The sequence below is a fragment of the Oryzias latipes genome, chromosome 4 (genome assembly GCF_002234675.1).
Source record: "Oryzias latipes chromosome 4, ASM223467v1".
NCBI classification, from domain to species: domain Eukaryota; kingdom Metazoa; phylum Chordata; class Actinopteri; order Beloniformes; family Adrianichthyidae; genus Oryzias; species Oryzias latipes.
The window spans coordinates 6,231,818-6,256,603 of record NC_019862.2 but is presented as its reverse complement, the minus strand read 5'-3'; the positions used below and the strand labels follow the sequence as shown (position 1 = coordinate 6,256,603).

At 44.8% G+C, this 24,786-nt stretch overlaps 1 protein-coding gene across 9 annotated transcripts in view; it reads right to left on the bottom strand.

The window, feature by feature from the left end:
- Positions 1-8,548: 8,548 nt before the first annotated feature.
- Positions 8,549-24,786, bottom strand: part of nfia (nuclear factor I A) — a 123,790-nt gene continuing 107,552 nt past the window's right edge. For all 9 annotated transcript variants that reach the window (XM_023954066.1, XM_023954067.1, XM_023954071.1 and 6 more), the window contains 3 exons: positions 23,799-23,964; positions 23,607-23,695; positions 8,549-11,663 (listed from right to left, as the gene is read on the bottom strand). In XM_023954066.1, coding sequence (XP_023809834.1) covers positions 11,649-11,663; positions 23,607-23,695; positions 23,799-23,964 — 270 coding nt within the window. In that variant the 3' untranslated portion in view covers positions 8,549-11,648. The remainder of the gene's footprint in view (positions 11,664-23,606; positions 23,696-23,798; positions 23,965-24,786) is intronic.

The following is a 24,786-nucleotide window of genomic DNA, read 5'->3' as shown; positions in this document are numbered from 1 at the left end:
GGAGTCAAAGCCACGCCCCTTTTCCCCTGCAGGGTGGGATTTGAGATCTGTGCTGTTCTGCCAACAGGAGGCTGGGCTCTGGTCCAGGATTTCCAATGGAGTACCATCAGTCTACGCGGCAAATGCAATGGCGTTTTCCCTCAAATGTGTTCACTTTGTGTTGTCAACCTTCCAAAAACACCAATGTGTGAGATAATGTGTGAGATAATCCCCCAGTAGTTATCCAGTTAGCCAAGTTCCTTTGGTCAACAGACTGAGGTGAAGAGATTAGAATAAAACACGCTGGTCTTCTGGTCTCAGGAGTAATATTAAGGATTGTTTCATTTGACAGAACGACCTCTCGGTTTGCTGGTCGACAGACTTCCATCAATCAAGTTAAGAGGGTGTGGCCTAAAAGACCTTCTCTGACATGGTCGCTATGACTGTTCAGTCACACCCCTCCACCAGCCTCCACCCCCTCTACAGGAAAAATCCAACAGCTGTTGAATAAAATGAAGTTCTCCTGAATGGAGGACGTTTCTGCGCCACCTTCAGGACGTCAGGGAAACTACAGTGTCCTTTGTTCCGAGATGTCTCACCTTAAGTTCTTCATGGAACACGGAGGCCCAGAGAGTGGAACCTGTTAATGACTCTCAGAGGTGAAGATGAAGAGCAGTGATCAAGGAGAAAAAGTTATGATGACATCAGCTAATGAGAAAGGAGGAGGAGGAGGAGGAGGGTGAGCTTTGGACTCAGGGGAGACATTGACCTGTTAGAATAAATGCCTTCTCTGCAGAGAGATGAAATCATATTTAAAGATCAGAGACTTTAAACCTCAAGCAGCTCAGTGTTTGAAGGAGCAAAGAGGAGGAGGAGGAATTTCTGGATTTGACTTTCTGCTTTTTCGTTCAGTATTGAAGACACAGGAAGCTCATTCTGAAGCTGCTTTATTTTCTGTTTTCTTTTATTTATTATAACTTGTCCTGATTTTACTCTGACAACAGGGGCTATGAATCTCCTGAGACACGAGGTGTGTATTTTTATAAACCCCTTTTGGATTTGAGGCTAAACTTTATTTTTGTATTAATTGTGTTTGTATAAAATTTCTTGTTGGACCGGACGGAAGACAGAAAAGAAAAGTTATATTGTAGGGATGAAGACACAAAAGAAAGGGGGAGGAAAAGGTAGTAATACCACCAGGGGGGGGGGGGGGTAGAATCACAAAGCATCAAAATGCAGGAGGTTTATGACCATAACTGTAGGTGTTAGTGAAAAGGGGCGGGGCCTGTCCACTGACACTCAAATGTTACCAACATACCTGTTGGGTGTTGCACGTACACAACACAACGGCAGCCAACACAACAAAAACAATAGTTAATAAAATCCAATAAATATTTCTATGGGACCTTTAAGGTGGTCTTTGTTCCTATAATGAGAAGTTCAGTTTTATTGCTTTAATTTAAGGAAGCGCAGAGAACCAGGATTTTGTTTCAAGGAGGCAGTTGGAGAGGGAGGAGAAGTGGAGCTGGGTCTCATCCATATAGCAGTGAAAGTGACTGGTGTGTTTGTATGAGGTAGAGGAGGAAGAGCACACCTGACACTGAAGACGAGGAGAAGGATTTGGATTGGACGGCCTGAGTGCAGCCTGAGAGACAGAAGTGAGTTGGTGATGTTTGGGGTGTGAGATTGTGTCAAAGGAGTCCGCGGTGAGAAGCGGGTGGTTGGTCATAAGTAACCCTTGTGCTATCCTAGACACTTTAACATTGGGAGTTGGGTCATTTTGACCCAGTAGACAGTGCTCTGAACCTTTTTTCTTCAATGATTTGTGATCTTCACTGGTGTCCATGGATTACATGAAATCTTTCCACCTTTATCCACCTTTGTCATGGTAGGAAGAACACGTCAATGTAAGGGTGGGGTCATCTAAGATAGCACAAGGGTTAAGGAGGGCTTTTTCTGTACTGGGGAGGCCAGACTAGAGCTGTTCATATAGATTATGTGATGAGAGGCGGGTGGTGTTGATAGGCAACACGCAAACACACACATTTAAGGCATTTCACTACAAGGTGAGCTGACACCTGTGCTCAGTTGACTGTTTGTGTTGTACTGAGGTGGATGAGGGAATGTAAAAAGAGGGAGGGGTGCCGGTCACCCCCCACCATAGGTGAGGGAGCAGTGGTGGCCAGGGACCCCCAGACACCCACACGGGATCAAGGGAATCCCAGCGTTAGCTACCGAGAACCGGGCGGGAAGGGTCGCCACGGCACCAAAGAGCAACCCCCACCCCGCCGCATGCCCAGAAAGAGGGCGCCCAAGAGAAGTGGCGGTCCCTAAGTGCGAGAAAAACGGGCCGACCAGGCTCCCCCACAGTTGGACTTCTAAAGAGGCCCAGAAGTCGGAGGCAAGACTGGATCAACAACAAAACAGAAAAGGAGTCCGCCTTTCCCTCCTTGTGGGTCCCGCCCATTTGGGCCTCAGCAGCGTGTCTGCGTTTTTCCCACGAAAATAAACAACACCTGAACTTTTCCAATGATGGATGTGCAGATTGTGTTAAGAAAATGTTAGCGTTTTAGCCGATCGCCGCTAGCTCCAAGGAGAAAGTGTGTGTGTTCTGGCAGAAGTGGATCTTCCTGGAAGGGGCGGTTCTTCACTTTGTGACATCACAATGTGAGAACCCGCCTGTTTTAGTGAATTGGGAGGAGCTGTGCTCAGAGAGCAGGTTTTTAAGGGAATACTCAGAAAAAGATAAATGGATCAAAAATACCGCTTTGGTTTTGTTTATCATGAAGAATGAACATTATAAATCACTTAAACGCTGGAAAAGGTGGGTTTGCATGATATAGGCCCTTTAAAGGAAGAACATGTCAACCAGGAGAACATGCAAGAAGAAGGAAAAAAATGGGACCAGATTCAACACAAAGCTCAGAGGCTCCTGCCCAGATGTCTTTAGACTGTTTGAAAAGAAGAGAGGATGCCCATGGTAACCATGGCAACCGTTCTTCTTGCATCAGCCTCACGTCTGACATTTTTTTGTTTTCAAACATGTCAGAGTTTTCACATTGTGATGAAACCTGTGAGGTAAGTGCTGCATGTGTGAGACTGCCTCAGCTACACAATCCAGTCAAAATGACTCACAACCAACTTCCACAGAGGAAGTGACCCCCCCACGGTGCAGTACAGGAGTCCAGCGTGGCTGCAGAAGGAGCTGTGCATTGATCAAGCTCGCGCGTGCGCGCTCTGCGGCGGGTGTGTTATCGATCACCGACAGCAGTGGCGGTTGTGGCTCCACGCTGAGCCGCAGCTCATCACCATTCACCGCCAGCACGCACTGTGATCAATACTAATGTGCGCGCGCGCGGAGCGCCTTAATCCGCTCTAATTGATCTCTCATTATGGCTGATGGGAAGGGGAGGGGGCGTGTCTGCGGCCCTTCGTTAGGGCCCCTCATGGCTGCGTAAAGTGGGGGTTGTTAGGAGAACAGCTGTGTATGTGTCTGTGTGCGCGCTCATGTATGCATGTATGTGCGCGTGTAAGAGTGTGCATGTATTTTCTTCAGTCCAACATCTTCTCAGTCAGAGCTGCTGGCTCAAGGGCTTCAGGGAAGTGGGGGTTAAGATGTTCTTAGCCACTTTGTGATGCGTCTGTGGAAAAGTTTCACAAAACTTTAACTAAGATATAGAATGAAGGATCTCACTTCCTTCAGAAAGCCGGGTTTACTAACTTAATGTGATCAATTCAGAACCAAACGTGCGCACAGCTAAGTTGTTAGTTTTACTTTAATCAACATCACCATAACCCAAGTCTCAAATCATCTTTTGATCTATTTTCAACTAAAACCAAAAAAGGTCTCGTTTTCTAGGACAAATCTTCTGCAGAGCAACACAAGTTGTAGGCAGGACTGTTGGCACAGAGTAAGCCCACCCTCACATCCCATCATCCATCGGGTTACTGTACACACTCTCCCTTTAGCCTAAAGCCCCTCAAACACCCAACCTAACATATCGCTACAAAAAAAAAAAAAAAAGGCGTTCAGAATCAGAGCGATCCAGCCGTACAGTTTAGATCCAGATTCCAGCTCAGACGAGGAAAACAAAGACGATCATGGATCTATTTGTCTGCAGGTGGATCATCAGAATGGAGCAGAGAGGGAGCTCGTGCCCCGCCCAGTGTATTTTCTATGTATATGATCTTTTTGTTCATGAGAAAAATGCCACAAAAAACCTGTGAAACACAGTGTTTGTATTGGAGTGGGTCTTTAAGCGGTTTTGTTAAGTTGTTAATTTTCCATCTCTGTGGTCTATGAAGGAGGTCCCTATCCACCGTCTCATAGGACGGGGTTGTTCTGTCGTTGGATCCGACACCAAGTTTATCAGATACAAGCCGCTTCAAAAGGTTCACTCAATAAATGAGGGACTCAACGGTAAATACAGCGTCTTTCAATGTAAGCCTTCACACCACAGCATCGGCATCAAGAGGGGAGCCATGCTCAGACCTTCCTCTGAGACAAGCGCACTGTCTAGTGGGTCTAGATGACCCAACTCCCAATGTTAAAGTGCCTAGGATAGCACAAGGGTTACCAATAGGGAGCAAGAGATCAACAAGTTTTAGACAAAAAACCTCTCAGACTGAATATTACTTGGATTAGGAGCCAACGTTAAGCACAGACAGGTTCATCACTCAGAAGATGTCAAGTCATCCGATGAAGGTCCCACCCGGCAGGTTCTTCACCTTCTATCATGGACTTTATGCCCTTATGGGCAAACCTGTACAGGGCCGGCTGGTGGTTGTAGACCACTCTGTGACCTACAGTGAAAATGTTCACGTACAGTTAGTTCCTCAGGGCACGCTGCGGGTGACAGGTTGCACCGAACACGGAAACGACATGCAAGGGTAAGTAAGGGTAAAGTAGGTGAGATGCAGGCGTGTGGAACAAACCTTTCATTTCTTCAAACCCTGTGGACTGGCCCAGGATCCATAGTGCTGTTCACGGGGGAAGAACGAGCTCCTTAGGAGCCGCCTGACTGGGACTGAAATGAGGAAGTCGGTCTGCGTGTGGTTTGTGTGGGCGTCCTACACATCACCTGCACGGCACATGCGGGCAGCGTCTGCGTGCAGTCAGTAAGGAGTCAACTAAGGAGTAGCGTAAGGGCACCACCCGGACGTAACTTCTGTTATCCTGTCAAGTACTTCCCGACACACAACACGCATGACAACGGAGCGGTACATTTTCCTGTGGATGTGACTACGGCTTCGGCGCTGAACCCGCAGAGCCCGGAGCCGGATGCACCACTGCCCCTAAGTCTGCAGGTTTAATGGTGAGAAGACGATGTTGCCCCCCTCCTCCTCCTCCTCCTCCTCCTCCTCCTCCTCCTCCTCCTCCTCCTCCTCCTCCTCCTCCTCCTCCTCCTCCTCCTCCTCCTCCTCCTCCTCCTCCTCCTCCTCCTCCTCCTCCTCCTCCTCCTCCTCCTCCTCCTCCTTCTTCACACAAACAGAGGCGCGGTTACAGCAAAAGCATCTTTATTTTTCTGTTGTTGTTGCATAGGAAATGCACATTTTGCTTCCAGTAAATGCAGTCTGTGTGGACATGGACTCACTGACGGGTCAGAACAGAAACTACAGTCGGACAGGTGAGGAAGAGGAGAACAGAAAGCAGAACCACTGAAGAGGGTCAGTGCAAACGTACAGATCAGAACACGGAATGGGAGACAGTGGCACCACACACAACCAATGGAGACTAGTTAACACTGAACGACTGGTGACGGACGCCAGGTCGTGACCCGGCGCTGCGGCAGCAGAAAATGCCGCCTGATTCCATAAAAGAGTTGTTGAGGCACACGGTATCAGTCAGTTGTGGGTGTGGATGGAGGGATGGAGGAGGTTTCCATGGTGATTTTATAGGGGAGGATGGGACATGACTGTTCCGAGCCGCAGCCCATTTTTCCATGCTCGGGTCCGAATGAGTTCTCCTTTGCCAAGATTGTCGTAACTTTTCCAAGTGGCCAGCTCGGTGGCCTTGTGGTAGAGTGTCCGCCCTGGGACTGGAAGGTCGTGAGTTCAAATCCAGGCTAAGTCATAGACTTTAAAAATGGGACCCGATGGCTCCCTGCTTGACACTCGGCATTAAGTGGTTGAACCACCAAATGGTTCCTGAGTGCGGCTGTGTTTGCAGCTCACTGCTCCCCCAGGGGGAAAGTGTGAAAGTTTAACACACATGACAGCTAACGGTTCTTAAACTTTAGGTTTAGCGCCATCAACCGGAGAGACAAAGAAATGCTTCTACGTCGTTCATAAAATCAATTGAAGATCTTTTTCAGAGGAACAGAAAGACAGATTCCTGATTTCTGTAAATATTTACCAAAGAGAGGAAACGGTTCCATTCTGATCAAAACGACGTTATTCATTAGAAGCGTAGAAGACGTGGGAAGTTCTGACATCAGGCCGCCGCGTCCTCGCCAAAAACCAGTCAACAGTCATAGATGTGAGGATACTAGAAAGTCACTGATGCTGTCCGGTTGGGCTCCTTCTCAACAATCAGAGTTCCCTTAAGTTAGGTCCATGACACAGAGAAGGCTCAGACAGATCCTGAGGAGGAAGAGGAGTCAGCTGAACCATCTTCATCTGCTTCAGTCTGAACAAGAAGAGAGAGACGAGGAAACGGAACGAGGAAGAGTTTAGCAAACCGCTGACGCTGTCAGTAATCAAACAACACAATCCAACAAGCAGACACACATCCAGTAAAGTTAACCAAGTTACACAGCTAACAGGCTCCAAACCAGCGTAACAAACAACTAAACGCAGTAAATGAGCCAAGTCAACTCTGTTAAACGGGAATCTCTCCTGTTCAAGCTAACGTCACTTCCTGACGGACTGAGGTCAAGCTGAACACAACAGATAGAAGAGAAGATGAGATCTTCTGGTCTCATCCACTGATCTGCTGTCACTTCAGAAGCTGCTCTTGAACGTCCTGCAGCTCCATCTTTCTCGGTTTTCTTCTCCTGCTCCATGACTGGATTTGAACCAAAGCCCCCCCTGTCCCTGCTGCTTCTGTCCCACCTTGTTCCCCCAGGTTTAGGAAACCAGAGATGATCCACTTCTGCCAATCTGCAGTAAAGTCACACGTACAGAACCTCTCACTGACCTGAACCCCATAAACGCTCAACAGCTGCCCAAAGCAAACATTTGCTGATCTAAGAAAACTTCTCAGAGTTGTTGGAACGGCGAGATTCTTACAGCCGGTTCAGTCCGGTTTAGTCTTTGGCTCTTTCCTGAGAACGCCATATGAAAAAAACCCAGACATCTTTGAACATTATAGTGACTAGAAAACAATGATTATTTGTGTTCATTTACTATCAACAATAGTTCTGCAGACTTCTTGACAGTTTAAAGGTTTTTGTAAATAAACAGCGTCAATAGACAGTCGACGCCTCAGAGACGAACTCTGGGTTTGTTCTTTGTTTCTAGAATTTGCTGAGTCATCAACAAAGTTTTACATGAGGAAACCTGAAATCCACTATTAGTCGGGCTTATCGGTGATTCTACGCGCAGGAGACGCCGCGGCTGAGCCGGCCCATCGACCGGACCCGGCTGCTTAGGGTCGGGACACCCCCAGGGTCCGTCTGATCCTGCAGAGCCACGGCCCGTTTGAAGTCCGGGGGTGAATTCCGGTCCAGAAAACGCTGAGGCTGCAGGAAAAGACGGGGGCCATTGATTCTGGGGGAGTCTGGGGGGGCGACCATGATGCTTCTCAGCCTGCTGGTCAATACGTCGTGAGTGTGGGAAGGGGATTGTCGGATGGAGACCCAGCCAGGGTGCGGCGGCCCGGTGCAGTCATTAAGGAGGCTCCGCCCCTCGCAGCTGCAACGGGGCAGAGATGAAGGTGATGAAGATGACGGGGGAGATGAAAGGAAGAGTTGTTTTCTCACCTGTTGCCGTGGTAACAGCTTAGTAAAGATTATGGAGGAGCATGCATTTACATCTCATGATTATCGTACATTAGTTATAATCCTGACAGCGGTGGCGCCCGGCGTTCTGAACAGGATGAGGCCGGAGCGCAGATACAGGTTCACAGGCACTACATGTCATTCCCATACATGGCTGGATATGCTGGTTTGTTTCTCTTTTCACAGGAGGGGCCCCTCAAAGTCAGTTCTGTCGGCTCAGTCAGACTGCCCCGAAGTCATCAGGTGCCTCCTCGCCCGCAAATCATAGCTGGGGAGGGCCGCTGAGGCCCCGCCTCTTTAATTGTTCCATAAGAAAAACCCACCACAGGTGCTCCAGTTCACACCTGCAAGACTTCCAGGGGGGGGGGGGGGGTCTGTGGGAGGCTCGAGTTGCTGAGAGTTCGTGTGTGTGTGGGAGGGGGGGGGGGGGGTCTGTGGGAGGCTTGGATGGTGGTGGGAGCTTCAGGAAGGAAGCAGAACTCTGATGAAGATGAAGGACCTGAGGAAGGTCAGGACCCGGTACCACTTCAGAGATGGAGGAGCAGCAGTGGATGAGCAGATGGATGCGGGTGGGGGGTGGGGGGAGGGTGCTGCTGGTCAGTGAACAAAGAAAGAGATGGAGGAGAGAATCATGTTGCATAATTAAGCCGTTTATTTCCTGCATGGAATGGTGAACACAAAAGATGATGCCAGAATGCTTTTCTAGTCGGAGCCTGCAGGAGGCGCCACCGCCGCTGCCGAGCTGCTGGAGAAAAACCAGAGCTTCCTAAAGGACACGAGGTTCATCCAAACCTTCAGGAACAAACAGCAAACTGAGACAATTACAGCGATCTCTCACCACAGCGCCCTCTACTGTACGGAGGCAGGAATACGCTCAAATCACCAACAGAGGAAAAGTCCATAAATACATAGAAAAGGAAAGAAAAACCAGGAAACAGGAAAGTTTTCAACTTAAATCCAGTTCCAAGAAAACAAAGCAGACCAGGCTCTAAAAATCAGAAAGTTCACAACACAGGTTTTTTCCTCATTTCATCATAGTTACAAAATTCCTGCATTATAAAATAGGGCAGCTTTAAAATCAGTGTAATCAATAAAACTATACAACACAGAGGAGCGGAGGCCGGGCCGCTCAAACTGAAGCTCACAGGAACTAAACTCGCAGCACAAATATTGCTTTCAGACTATTTTGTTTCCTTAAAAACGGTGCATCTCTCTGGAGTTTTTGCTCACAGGCTCGAGGCGGTGATTAGGTGCTCGGCTGTTTCACAAGTTTTTTTTTCTTTCAATTTATTTTATGACAAAATTGTCCGTGCAACTTTTTAAAATTCCCTTCATTGTTTTGAGCCCTGGAAGCTGCAGTTTAAACCTGTTGAATTCACATTTAGTGCAGAATATTAATGCCCAAATCATGGCTGGGGGGGGGCAGGGAGGAAGGGGCAGACAAGGGGAGATGGGAGTGGTAAACCGGCACCGCACCACGCCGCCGCCATCACGTCCTCACAAAATGTAGGAAATTCTTTGCAGCTGTTCGCAGAGGAACGGCCAAAGCTAGGTGTGGACGGCAGTCATGTGCACAGCAGTAACGTGCACAGCATCAACGTGCACGACAGTAAAGTGCATGGTACCAATGTGCACGGTGTAACATGCACTTCAGCTTCTGCTGAGAAAAGGAAATGGAAAATGGAGGAGTGCAAGCGGGCTTTTGCATATTTGGGATCCTCCTGACTAGGAAAAGATCGTTACGGAAGCGACAACAGGAAGACCTGAAGACAACTTCCTGCAGTTTGAAAGTCACAGCAGCAGATGACGAAAAAAACAAAAAAAAAAAGTCACCAATCAGATGTGAGGAAGGACATGAGGAAGAGGAGGAGGGACTTACTCAGCAGAGAGGAGGCTCGTTTCAGTCACAGCTCTGGTTTTGGACCATCAGTGGATCCAAACCATAGACGTCAGGAAAGGATTGTCTAGAAATGTACCTGTGACCCCCCCCCCCCCCCCCAGCTCTAATGGCCTGAAGATGGCAGGGTGGGGGTGGGTGGGTGGGTGGGTGGGGCTGCTGAGCACCCAGGGTCTGAACCGGTGAGATCCCTGCTCCACAAACTCAGCTGTGGAACAAAAGGGAGCTAAAGAAGCAACATTTCAAAGTCCTCCCCCTTTGTAGGAGGGGGGGCTTGAGTAGCCTCTAGGGTTGGGGCAGTTCCCTGAAGGGGGGGCGGGGGGGTCTGACTTTATATCTAGATGTCACACAGATGAAGAGTGGGGATGTGTTGGAGGAGAGGCTGAGGAGTGATGGAGAAACTGGGATGCTGCTGGGGGGGTTGGGTGGGGGGGCCTGATTTTGGGTTTTCATATTTAGTGGCTAACTACATCATCTATGTCAAACTGTCACTACCACTAGAACATGCAGGTATTTTCTTCCACTCCTTTTCGTCGGAGGATTGCGGTTTTTCTGAATATCTCGGAGAATCATAAACTTCCATCGGAGGTGCTCAAGTTTATTCTGCCTCTTCTTTACGAAGCCACACCCCCTGACTTCACTCCCATTGGCAAAATGCAAACAGGAAATGCTGGGATTGGAGGGGCTTCAAGGAGATCAGACCAATCAAACGGCAGCCTGTTTCCGGGCGGATTATCTGTCCAGCGGGAAACTAAAAAACAGTTTTAGAACAAACAGGAAGTGCTTGGTAAAATAAATTAATCGCTTTGCGTCTTTTTTTGTTTACAACTAAATAAAAACTTTTGGCTGCTTTAAAAAACAACAACAATTGTTTAAAATGATATTAAAGGGATTCTTCTATCAAACTAACAGCTTTACAAGATGAACAAACAACAACAACAAAAAAACAACAAAAGTGAGTACAGATCCTGGTTTTTCCCACAATGCAGTTGATGTCTTTTGTACCCCAGTATTTTAGAGTCCCAGAGGTGTGAGCGGACTTGGAAGAAACCTTTTTGTGGATTTACTTTTCAACAGCGCGCGTTCGCACAAACACCCCCCTCCCCCCACAGAATTGCACTTTCCTCATGATCCATATTCTTCCAGTCAAGTTGTTCGTCTTCTCTTGCCTGCTTTGCTGCTGACCCCCAGAGAACCCGCCCCGCCCCGCCCGCCCCACCCCACGCTGAGTGGTGCACTGGAGGATGGACAGAGGAAGATGGGGGGAGGGGGGGGGTCACTGAAATGGTGACAGAGAGGAAAAAGCAATGAACCTCATTTCAACCACTGTCCAGCTGCAACGCTTTTTCACCCCCCCACTTCAGTAAAATAAATTAATCCCTCTGAACTGTAATACTCCACCGGTGAATATGTTCATCCTGTTAAAGCAGGCTGGGGGTGCTCAGCCCCTCCCATGACGCACTGGTCTGTTACCAGAAGCTGCTGATCCAGTGTAATAAGGGTTCATGTGTGTGTGTGTGGGGGGGTCTGTGGTCTGGTTGGTGGGGGTTCTGGGCTGGGTTCTGGGTCTGTCACTACACTGACACGGGATCCGTATGTCTGTAGGGACGTCTGGGACAGACTCATTAGGATGGAGGCGGAACAGCGAGGGGGGGGGGGGGGGCCCGGGAGCCGCTGTAGCCATGCTGATGCTGCAGTCTGGCGCTGGGGTAGGGGCAGGTACAGACGGGTGAGGCGGGGCTTTTCAGTCACAGCTGGCATCGAAGGTCAGAGGTGGAGAAGGAGACTGCAGCAGCATGTTGCACAGGCAGGTGGGGGCACATCAAGGGTCCTTATCCCAGGTACCACTGTGGAGAAACAAGAACAGATCTTGTGTTAAGCTTTAGTCACCACTGCCCTTACGGGTGGGTACGGGGGGGGGGGGCAAAACCAAAGAGACAATGCAAAATTATACTGAGAAAAATCCATGAAAAAGTGAGACTGCAAAAAGTGCACTGTGATACAGGAGGGGGCAACTGCATTTAGGCAGCATCAGAATGAAAGCGGGTATCAGCTGATATTGATCAGCCTCCTAATCAATGCTTCTGCACACAACAGGTGCCCCTCACGAAAGATGCAGACAAGAAGAAGACTGCAGGTCACCGTATTTAATAACAACAAGTCCTCCTCCACTTTTTAAAGTCGTCAGCATTGATCTGATCTGCTGAATGCAGAATTCAGATTTACAACTCTTTCATTGTCGTATTAAAAAGACAGTTGGCACATATAAAAGCAGCAGCACTCACAGACATACACACAAACACACACACTTAGGCACTCACAAACATAATGTTCAAAGTCACGGCAACACACACACTAACGAATGGTTCCGTCTAGATACAAACACACAATCACACACACTTCACATTTACATTTTAAATTAAACACCTGCCCTCTCAGTCACAGATGAAGCTCACAACCACAAATATCAGTCTTCATGTTCACACCAGTGGTGGTCCTAGAAGTTTGGGGGTCACAGGTGAACAGCCCCTGGATCTCTACGCGAGCAAAATCGCCGAATTTGAGTGTTGCGCGATCACAGATGGAGCGGAAACTCCGGGTGAGGCTCTGAAGCGCTGTGCCTCATGTCTGACTGCAGGACTCAATGTTAACAGAGACGTGCGCTGAAAACACTGCTGTAGGCCCGCAATAAAGGCTTTAGGTGAGGCAAGCCTCACCAGCAGGGGGCAGATGTGAGCTGACAGCTGCTTTGTAGCTACACTGGTGCCGTAGAAACCGAACAGACTGAGGACGTCTTTCTCCATTGAGAGGGAGAAACTCATTAAACTCAAGGAAAATAAGGAAGACTTTTCCAACAGATCATAGAGCTTTTTGTGGAGAAGGAACGGCGATGGACTCAAAAAGTAAGTCCAAACATGTTTTTCAATGTTTTTTTTTTTTAAATAACATGGGAGTCAGTGGATCATGAAAATGTAAGTAAAATATTTTATTTTATTTTTATGATCATTTTCACAGACAACATTTGATAACACTGATTAAAGCACCAGAATTTGAAGTTGGAAAAATATCATCAATAGTTACTGAGGGTCAAATGTGTGCTGAACACATCTGTATACTTTGTTTACAGTAAACACAAGAAGAGTTTTCTATCCATAAAAGAAATATTATGGGACAAAGATGTTCTTGTGTGTATTTTATAAGCTGTTAGCTGCTGTTGGATGAAAGGTGAAATATTTAGTTCTTTCATTGTAAATCTGACTCCAGGGGAGTCGGTGCCTCACCAGCCATCAACCTCACCGCACTGCATTCAAAGAGTTTTCTTTATTTTTATGACAATGAAAATTGTAGATTCACACTCAAGGCATCAAAACTGTGAATTAACACATGTGGAATTATATACAAAACAAAAAAGTGTGAAACAACTGAAAATATGTCATATTCTAGGTTCTTCAAAGTAGCCAACTTTTGCTTTGATTCCTGCTTTGCACACTCTTGACATTCTCTTGATGAACTTCTAGAGGTGGTCACCTGAAATGAAATGTTTTTGACTTCACAGGTGTGCCCTGTCAGGTTTAATAAGTGTGATTTCTTGCCTTCTAATTGGGGTTGGGACCATCAGTTGTGTTGTGCAGAAGTCAGGTGGATACACAGCTGATAGTCCTACTGAATAGACTGTTAGAATTTGTATTATGGAAAGAAAACAGCAGCTAAGTACAGAAAAACGAGTGGCCATCATTACTTTAAGAAATGAAGGTCAGTCAGTCCGAAAAATTGGGAAAACTTTGAAAGTGTCTCCAAGTGCAGTCACAAAAACCATCAAGCGCTACAAAGAAACTGTCTCACATGCGGACCGTCCCAGGAAAGGAAGACCAAGAGTCACCTCTGCTGCAGAGGATAAGTCCATCCGAGTCACCAGCCTCAGAAATGGCAGGTTAACAGCAGCTCAGATCAGAGAGCAGGTCAATGGCTCACAGAGTTCTAGCAGCAGACACATCTCTACAACAACTGTTTATTCCATCTTGTTTGCGTTTAGTTGGACCATCATTTGTTTTTCAACAGGACAATGACCCCAAACACACCTCCAGGCTGTGGAAGGGCTATTTGACCAAGGAGAGTGATGGGGGGCTGCTCCAGATGACCTGGCCTCCACAGTCACCAGACCTGAACCCAATTGAGATGGTTCTGGGTGATCTGGACCGCAGATGGAAGACAAAAGGACCAACAAGAGCTAAGCATCTGGGGAAAGACTGTGGAAAACCATTTCAGGTGACGACCTCTAGAAGCTCATCAAGAGAATGTCAAGAGTGTGCAAAGCAGGAATCAAAGCAAAAGGTGGCTACTTTGAAGAACCTACAAAATGACATCATTTTAGTTGTTTCACACTTTTTTGTTATGTTTATAATTCCATATGTGTTAATTCCTAGTTTTGATGCCTTCAGTGTGAATCTACAATTTTCAAATTCATAAAAATAAAGAAAGCTCTTTGAATAAGAAGGTGTGTCCTAACTTTTGGTCTGTACTGTACTTACACACACACAGGCTGTTCATATTCACACACACATACCAGTGGTCCTTTGTACCCTACTCCATCCCTTGTGGCAGTGGCCAGCAGCTGGTTAGGGGGTAATTGCTGTTTATGGGGTGATTTGACTCTTTGGGCCAGTTGGCCCCCTCTCCACTCATTGATGATGATCCATTGAATTTATTAAGTGGGGACCATTTCTCATCGGAGCTACCCCAGAGGTAGCATTTTGGCTATCTGTTTCAGCGCTCCTTCACTATGGAGAATTCAACGGACCATAAATGCCTGTGCTGCCTGCTGAAGGCTCTTTATGTGGGGGGGGGTCAAGGTCTCCATCTCTTCACATCATTACTTGTACTTATAGCCCAGACATAGATAAAAACCCAAACAAAACTATTAAAAGTTACTTAAGTTAAATCAAGCTAATTTTTAAAACACAAAAAGGTGTTTGTATAAATATACACCTGGTTTGCCCAAGGGACATAGAAAAAAAAACTAACTGTAACAATAAAACCTGTCCAACCCAAGACCCTCTCAGCTTCTAACTGTTTCCTCAGCTGCTGTACAGGACAAATAGAAAAAAGAGATATATAATGGACCCCATTTTTAGGATGGGGACTGAGATAGGTAATGCTGTGGAGCAGTCTGCCTGGTAGAACAATGTTAAAGCTTTGAAAAAGAAAAAAAAAATAGAGTCTGCTTGGAGTAAAGCCACTGCTCCACATCAAGAAAAACCACAAAGGCAACTAGGAGGAGACCCAGGAAACACTGGAGGGATTATATCTCTGCTGGTCTGTTCTTCTTTAGAGAGCTGGAAGGAATTGGAGATGGAGGTATGTCCCCACGGAGCCCAGAAAGCAAAAGATAATATTCTGTTTCATTTCATTTTTTTCCTTTAAAGACTAAAACTGAAACTGTGTTTGTACTTTTTAGCAGTGTAGATGCTGCTGCTGCCCTCTATTGGCTGTTAGAGTAGCATTTGCACACAAAGTCAGAACTTTTTCCTGTGGTCCAGCTGGCATCGTTGCACTTTTCCTCATACTTACATGATTCGTATTTGCGTGCACACGTGTACACATGGGTGTTCAACCTACCAACAACATTGACCCACAAATGTTCACCTGTCATGAACCTATCTTCCTCACAGACTTGCATAGTTGTTGTCTGTCCTTAGTGACATACTGTCTGGTTGCTAGGGACGACCAGACGACCCAGGACGTGACCGAGCCCCCTTATGCCCCTCACAAACACTCTGCCTTTTCCACAAGTCTGCTCTTGTTTCAATAATCTGAGAATCATTTTGCTGTGCACTTCCTCAAACTCGTGCACATCTACACACAGACACAAAAACACACACAAAGATCCTCACAAACTCTTAAAAATATACAAACGGTTATAGTATTTTAAAGAAAAAGTTATGTATATTATTTCATGGTGTGTTTGTGGGCACGTGCATTTGTGTGCGATCATGCACGTGTGTTACAGAGAGGTAAAGGGTTTCTCTGCACTCTGTTGGTCCTGACTTGTTGTAATTCTACTGCTGCGTGTGTGTGTGTGTGTGTGTGTCTGTCCATCGGCATGTGTGTGTTTGTGTGTGTGGTGATAGAGGAGAAGACTGGAAGGTTAGTTTTTAATCAATACAACTTGCTGACGCTGGGACTTTCTACCTCGCTCTCTTCCCCCCTCTGAGTCCCCCCCCCCCCATCTCCTGCACTGCAGCCCCTCCCTCTGTCCTGAGAAGACTGAAGATGAAACTCACAGGCCAGACAGCCTGTGTGTGTGTGTGTGTGTGTGTGGTTCAGGTCCCACAGAGTGGCACTTTAAAGGAGTAGACTGCAGTTTTTCCCTGTTTGGATTTGGTCAACATCAGTAATGAGCCTCTGCTCTGTCTGTGCACGTCAACACACACCTGCAGAAATACTGACATGCACAGTCTGGTCATATTGACCACAAAACTAGCTAACCTTCAACATTCTAACTGGATTTTCAGACTCTTCTTAGAGTGCTCCTAGAGGGGAAAAATCTCATTTTTTAAACTCTGCTCTACTTTATTATAAACTTTTCTTATTTAATGACCTCTTTTCATTTTGCCTAATGTTAAACATGTCGAAAGTTTAGTGCGTGCCATTTTTGCATGACATAAAAGAAGGTCACAACTCTGGAAGTCATCCTTAAAGTCCCACTAAGATCATGTTTTGATCTTTTTCAAAGTGTTCCCAGTGGTCTTTCAATTATGAGTATGCAGTTTTAGGCCAAAAATGTGTTGTTTTCTAGGACTTATATTCTGTAGAGCAGCAGGAGTTAATCAGAAATTCACCTCTGAGTTGTGGGCGGAAATGTTGGCACGGAGTGACCCCACCCCGCTCTCCCGTCACCCATAACTGGGGGCTATCTGTTTACGCGCTCTCCTGTTATCTCACAGCTCCTCACAACACCAACATAACATGCAAGAAGAAATGGCGAGCAATATCAGAGCGATCCAGCCGTACAGTTTTGATCCAGATTTCAGCTCAGGGGAGGAAAACAAAGACGATCATGGATCTATTTGTCTGAAGGTGGATGCATCGGAATGGAGCGGAGCAGGCAGCTTGTGGTCTGCCCAGTGTATTTTCTATGTTACAAACACAACTTTTTCAAACAGCATTTTTTCATCTGCTCCTGATTCACACCGATGTGAGCAAAAAAATACATAGAAATGCAATTTGAAGCTTAAGTTTCTCTCTCTATATATAGAACATGTTAAAAACACCAAAAACACTATTTTCATCGGAGTGAGTTTTTATTTAAACATTAGATTTCTCTACAATCTATTGCAAGATCAATTTTCTCTGGTGTGGCAAACAAATGAGGACAAAAGTCATCTGGATTTATTTACTTTTTAAAAAGGGATCCCTTGGGTCAAATAATGTGTTGGAACAATAAAATGTGCATAGGCGTTTTCGTTTTTTTTTCCGTTAAAGAAACCCTCGACTTCGTAAGGGTTAAGTGGTTTAGTTTAGTTACGTTTTAGTCATGTTCTTGGTTGCCCTTTGTCAGTCACACCAGTTTCATGGTCCATTGCTGTCTTCATTTCAGATAATAGTCCTCCATGTATTTATGCAAAATACATTTTTTTAATCTTTTAAGTGTATTATAATGTTCATTTGTTATGAAAAAACAAAACCAAAAGCGGTATTTTGATCTGTTCACACATTTCTGAGCATTCCTCTAAAGCCCTGCACTCTGAGCACCAGCCCCTCCCAATCCACTAAAACAAGTGAAACAAGTGGGTCATCACATTGTGATGTCACAAAGTGAGGAACAGCCCCTTCCAGGAAGAGTCTGTGCTGTCATCACCACCTCCAGGATAACACACACACACCCACTTTCTCCGTGGAGTTAGCGGTGATCGGCTAAACACTTTCCTTTTCTATGCATAATCTGCACATCCATCTTTGGAAAAGTTTAGATGTTTGTTTTCTTGGACGAAACGCAGACACGCCGCCGACTCTAGGATGACGCCATGAAATGGGCGGCACCCTCAAGGTCCCTTGTATACAAGAAACTTACTTCTGGTTGTGGTTTTTTAATTTGTTGCTTTACTGTCTAGATCAGGTGTGCTCACACTTTCTTGGCACGTGAGCTACTTTTGAGTCGACAATGTCTTGAAGATCTACCTGTGTGCGTATATATATATATATATATATATATATATATATATATATATATATGTATGTATGTATGTATGTCAAAGTTATTTTAAACATTTCTTGTGCAAAATAAACTGTGACATTTGAATTTGCAGAGGTTTGTAATTTTTTGGTATCCAGGATTTCAGATTGGTTTGTAATAAAAGATTTTTCAATGTTTAGAACATTTTTCTATGTTGATTTATGATTTATCTGTTTTGGTTAATACCTAAATACAGAAGAATTCACTGAGTAATCCTTTTGATTTTTGGCACCACTGTCTTGCCATACATGTTACTGTCCAGTTTAGTCAGTTTGGTCTGCAGTCAGTTCACGTTTTATGTTTAGCGGAACACTAACCAGAGCAGAAGCAACAGAAATGTGCAGCTGAGTGAAGTTAGAGTTCTTTTCTTTTCTTTCTGAACTTCAGTTTCCTGAAACCTAAGCCTCGGTTTAAGTTAAAAACTTTGAAAAAGCAATGCAAAAGAGCTGATCAATATCTGTGTGTGCGCGCGAGGTTTGGTTACATCCCAGGAGCAGAGGAAGCACTGAGGGTGGTTTCCCTTCAACTCAGTGTGTTGGATTGTGCACAGGTGTGTGAGTGTGTGTGTAGTCATCATCTGCCTTTGTATCTCGTTTGTACAGTTTTCAAGGTCACAAACACAAAAATGTAGTGCAGAGCTTGCGTTGTAACTCACTTAGGCTGAATTGGATTGTGCATTTATTTGTGTGTGTGTGAGTGTGCATGAGTGTGTAATGCTGACTCAGGATAAAATAGGGATGGGAGACAGAAATGGTTGCCTTTAGTGCATATTTGATGCTTTTATCCTTTCGTTTTGGTCAGTTTGGTGAACCAGATCCTCAAACTGCCCTGCACTGCCCTTTCCTTGCATAGTGCATGGTTGGTACCCTAAAAATGGGGGCGGGGCAAACAAACACTGGAACTTTTCTCTACTAGAGAAGAATTGTTTAAAGTTCATGACTTCATGAAGGAGAAATCTGTCGCCTTTTCAGGTTAAATTAATGTTTGATTAAGTATTTCTTAATTGAAACTACACGCATGCTGGGAATGATTGTGAACAATAATGAGTTAGCAAAAGCACAACATGTTTGATTTCCACCAGTGTCTTGCAAGGACATGGGGGGGCAAGGCGGGGATCGAAACTGCAATCTTCCGATCAGAGGTGGACAAACCTACCACAGCACCACGACTGCCCACAGCGAGGAAGACTTGATCGTGTAAAGTAAAGGAAATATTACATCATTTATCTCACTTTTAGATGTTCCGCTCAATATTAAGAAATACAAATTTTCTGAATTTAACAATTAGCTAAAATACCATTGTTGTTGTTGTTGATCTTTCGGGTTAGTCCGTTAGGGGTCACCACAGCAAATCAGCTTCCACTGATCCCCACAGGTGGTTTGGCAGAGAGTTTTTACGCCGGATGGACTTCCTGACACAATCCTGTATTTTCAAGGCCCAGTGAGACCCAGATTTGGCATTTTTTAGTAAATTGTCATTATAAACTAAAATATAGAAAGTGGTGTTTGTGCTGCAGGTTTTTCCAGTCATGTTTGCAGACATTGTCCTCTGTCTGATGCAGCTGCACACAGACATGCTGAAGCTGTTTGTGCACTTAGGGGGGTCCTGATGTTGGGACAGTTGGGTTGCTGTGACACTGAACACATAGAACACACTAAAAGAGCTGTGTTTCTGCAGTGATGTTAGAGCATATCACTGCTATTTGTTACAAGTTACATTTATTTTTAAAATTTACATTAAAAATCTGTCTTAATGTATAAATAAAACCCTTTTGACAAAACTAGAGAATGAAAAAGAAAAGAAGCAGAACTTTTATTAATAAAATTGTTAATTTTTACTTTAAAGGCGGAATAAAAACTGTTATGCATTGAACAAATATAAGAAATATTTGAAAACTGATTAATGGATTGAATAAAATTTTGTTTGTCTAAATAAAGATCAGTTCTATTTTTCATTATCTTAAACCCAGCCAGAGTGTGTGTTTGTGTGTGCATTTTGTGTGATTTGACGCAAGCTCCCTCAGCTTTGTCTCTATTGAAAATTGCCACAGTTGCCCACGGCAACCATCAGGCTGCCCCTATGGGCACCATGCCCACTCCCTGACAAAAGGGACACCATCTGCCCCCCACCCTTCATGATAAAAACCACAGGAATGCACAGACTGTCCCGTTGGTCACCATGGCGATGAGGCTGACTTCTGTCCCTGCCTGTCTATCATTTTCCTGACCTGAAGTTCAAAGCTGCTGTTCGACCCAAACAGAAACCAGAGTCTAGAGGATAAACTTTCCTGCTGTTTACATCTGAGCGTCATAGAAACATGCTAGGATGAGGTTCACTCTTCTTCACAGTTTCATGTAAGAAACCCCAAAAAAATTACTGGGTACCATCCATTTGTCCTCTGCGCCTGCTGAACCCCTATTTGGGGTCATGGGGTCACTGAAGCCTATCCCAGCTACTGTTGGGCAAATGTAGAGTTCACCTGTTACAGGTATTTGAAAACCACACACACTCACCTAGAAACAACTTAGAACGATCTAATAACCTATGAAGTGTGTGGAGAAAACCCACACATGCACGAGGGGAACATGCAAACTCCACACAGAAAGGTCCCAGCTGGTATTCAAACGAGGACCTTCTCCATTACACCATTACACTACCCTTTACTGTATACGTTATTCTCTATTCTAGTCAAATGAACAATTTAGCAAAGAATGGTTCTTTTTAGAAATAAATATAGAACATTTTTGTCTGAATTCAATACATAAATCTGCTGGTGGAATGAGTGAAAACTGCTTTATTAGGGAGATGATCTCATACTGTTTATCATTCAGTTAAATTCATTGTAATAGGTTCCTTTTAAGGAGAAATTAGACAAATAGATTTGGGAACATGCAGAGTTTATAAGACATTTTCTGGACATGAACGTTTTTTTCAAAACGTTCCTTTCTGAGCCTAAAAACCACATCACAAAACAAGTCTCCTTTCCAAAAATGTCCTCTCCTCTGGGGTGAGGCTCTGCTTCAGTGTGCTCAGAGAGTCCTCCAGGATCTGCTGACTCTTGAAAGAAGAACTGGTGTCTGCAGACGTGGATCTGAGGAGACTCTGAACTCCTCATTAATCCAGACGCGCCCCACAGAGACGAGCTGCAGGAGGAGGCAGCTCGCTTTAGGCAGCACACACACACACATACACATATACCTGGGCCACACCTTTGTGTTTGTGTGGGGCCAGTGACAGGGTCAATAAATTGACAGGCTGTCACTGCAGGCCACCACACACACACAAACACACCAGAGCGATCAAGCATGTCTGAATTATCAAGAGACGACTCCCACCTCATTGTCATCTACACTCTTTGTGTGTTTGTGTATGTGTGTGTGAGAGATGAGTTAAGTCAAGGCTGCAGAATCGTTACACTCTTCATAAATCAGCTGGCAAACAAACCCTGACCTGCGCACACACCGGTGTTAAAGGTGGGTGTTGCATTCACTGACCAGCTGCTGTGCAGTAAATATTATGGCTCTGAAATGAACTGCTGCTCGCTGATCCAGTTATTCTTGCTTAGTCATATTTATCCTCACATGCTGCTGCAGAAAATATGGATGAAAGTAAATTTGTGGTTTAAACATAATGATTTAGATTCTTCAGTAACTTTCCCTGGATGATGACGATCACTGTTTTAATAAGGGTCTCCCTCCCCCGACAAAGACAGCATTCCAGAACCATGTCTCTGCAGCACAGCAAAAAGACATTTTTATATAAACCTTATTTGCTTTATTTCAGCATCAATAGGTCTTTAACAATCAAACAAGATCGGAAAAGGAAGACGAGATAAAAATCAGAAGAATTCAGAACATTTTAAGATGCATGAAGGGATTCTCTCCAAAACTTCAGAGAGCATGAAAATGAACCAACAGCACGCTCACATGGATTAAAACTATGTTGGAAGAGAAGAATAACAAGTCAAACCATAAATCTAATTCTTCAAATGTGTGTGGAAAGCACATCATGAGTAACAAACATGACCTTAATCCATCTGGGATTTTTCAGCAGTAACCTGAAGGCATCATTTAAAGCAACCTGGAGCCTTTGCATTTTAGACATGTTGTAATTGATTCAAAGGCAAGCTAAGTATAGTCTCACAGATGTTTTCATATCTACTGTACACGCAAAAAAAAAAACATCCAGTTTCTAACCCTGCTTAATTCCTTTTGGGGTCACAGGGTTGCAGGAGCCTATCCTAGCAACAGTTGGGTAAAGGTGAAGTACAACCTGTACAGGTTTCCAGTCCATCATGGAGCCACACAACCACTCAGACCAACATTCACACCTAGGTGACAATTTAGAGTCACCAATGAATGTTTTGGATTGTGGGAGAAATTCTGAGTGCCAGAAGAAAACCCCTGCATGCACGAGGAGAACGTTCAAAACTCCTCCAGCTGGAATTTAAACCAGGGCCGTCTTGCTGTGAGGCAAAAGTGCAAACCACTACACCCCCCATGCAGCCCACATGCAATAAAAAAAAAAAAAAGTAATACTGCAGACATTAGCCAGAACATGTAGGTCTGCAGTTTGTCATATTGGGTGAGCTTTTGTTTGTTTTATCAGTAGAAATAAATCACAATTGAAAGTAAGGTGGTCCTCCATGCAGGAGAGGACCAGTGAAACACAGAAACGTCATAGCTAGAAAACTTAAGGCGATGTCTGTCATTGCTTCCCAATCTCCAGCTTTCTCCTATCTGAGCAATAGTGCTGCTTTTTGTCTTTTGCTTTTACAACAATCCCCTCACAGTAGGACGCTTTACCAGTATTATAATTATTACTTATTAGACACCACCCCAACATTGACAAACGTTGCCAGAACCAGAAACTTTGTCAAAAGTAGCAGAAAAGGACAACTTTTGAATATGCATTGTCTCGATTTCCTTCCAAAAACAGCAGTATTTTATATTTTGCAGTTAATGGGCCACTGAATTGGATCATAGCTTGCTATTTTTAATTAGCCTTACAGTCTACTTGAAAGTAGCATTTGCTAGCTTCCTCTGTTCACTTTTGACCTAAAATGATTTTTTTAAAGCTACTCAATTTTTTAAGGTTTCCTCTTCTTCTTAGTGATATTTGAAGCACTTTCACTTCAGTGTCAGTTCTTTATCAAAGAATTTGGTGCAGTAGTTACAGAAATTTCATTGTTCATCATAGCAAAACATACTGTCAATGATCATAGTTCATACAATTGATATTTAACACCAGTTAAAACAGTGGACCAAACAGCCATGAAACATCCTCCAGTTTCAACAGCTGCCCAGGAAACATTTTTAACTTTTTAAATCATTTCTGCTGCTTCAGATTCCTGATGTGGGCTGTATTTTTTGGCGATTGAAAGATTTCCACCCTTTGCTCCTCCAATAATCCATCTGCCTTCACACTGAAGTAACCTAAGACTGTTGACCGACAAAGCAACAAGCAAAACCTCCTGTGCATCCTTTTGATCACACTTGGAAATACAAGCATGGATGTGGGACCCAAGGAGCAGCTGGAGATCAGGTGCTTCGCTTACCTGTGGTTGTTGAGGGATGTTAAAGCCGGGGTCCCGAGGCCCGACGCTGACGAACCGCTGAGCTGGAGACGTGGTAGGGGTGGAGTAAGCTGCAAACACAGAAAAAATAAATAACAAGTGGATGGAAGGGTTGGAATTGATTCAGGCTGAGAAGATTCTGAGTCCACTCTTTATGAGTGTTTGGGAACTCACTGGGGGAGGTGGGGGAGTTGCCTCCACCCTCAGTGGAAGAAGTGGAAGGTGGCTTGGCATCAACAGGCAGCGGGACAGGACGAGCCATCGGGGGTGGCGGAGGAGGAGGCAGCATGGGCGTCGGCAGGAAGGGGTTATGGACTTTCCCCTGTGAGCTACCATTAGGCTGAAGAAGGGGCGGAGCCAACAAAAAACATCAAATCAACAAGATTCCACAACTATACTGTACTAATCAGACACAATGTGTGTGTTATTATGTGTGTGGATGGATGATGGGTGTAACTATGTGTGTATATACAGTGTTCCCTCACTATATCGCGGTTCACAGTTTGCGCCGTCGCTGTCTCAGTTTAATTTTATCGTGCATTTTATTTTCTAACAGCGCTCTGTGTTTTGAATTCTGATTGGTTGTTGACCTTGTCAATCAATCTCCTCCTAGCTGTGCCTCCTGTAGAGAAGGCATTCAGATATCCAGAATTACATAAACCTTTATCGCAATTAGATGTTTGTTGTCATTCCGTAATGCAGAACTTTGAGTGTTTAAACACTGGAGAAAAGTGAGAAAATGTCCTTCTAAGAAAAGTGGATAGAGTGTAATGAGGAGTTTTACATACATTCTAGGATAATTCAAAATAAAATTAAGACATTTAATTCTTTTGCCAACATTTCTGGGGTCAAACATATTTGGGTCATTTCTGCACTAACTGTGATACTTAAATACGTAAATCACCCAGGTCAAAAGTTCCTCCAAAAAGGATCTTGAAGCCCTATTTACGGTTCAATTCCCTGCAGTCATGACAAAGTATTTCTCATAATAACATGAAAGACTGGCAGTTTTTAATCAGTGTCACATTTTGGTATGGGATTGTGTACTAAAAACGCTGACTGGTTGTTGACTAGAGAAAGGTGCTGATTGGTTGAGCAGATCAAGTCCAAGTTTGTAAGTTGAGTTTGTGTCTGAGGATCAATATGTGCAAAACCTTTTTAT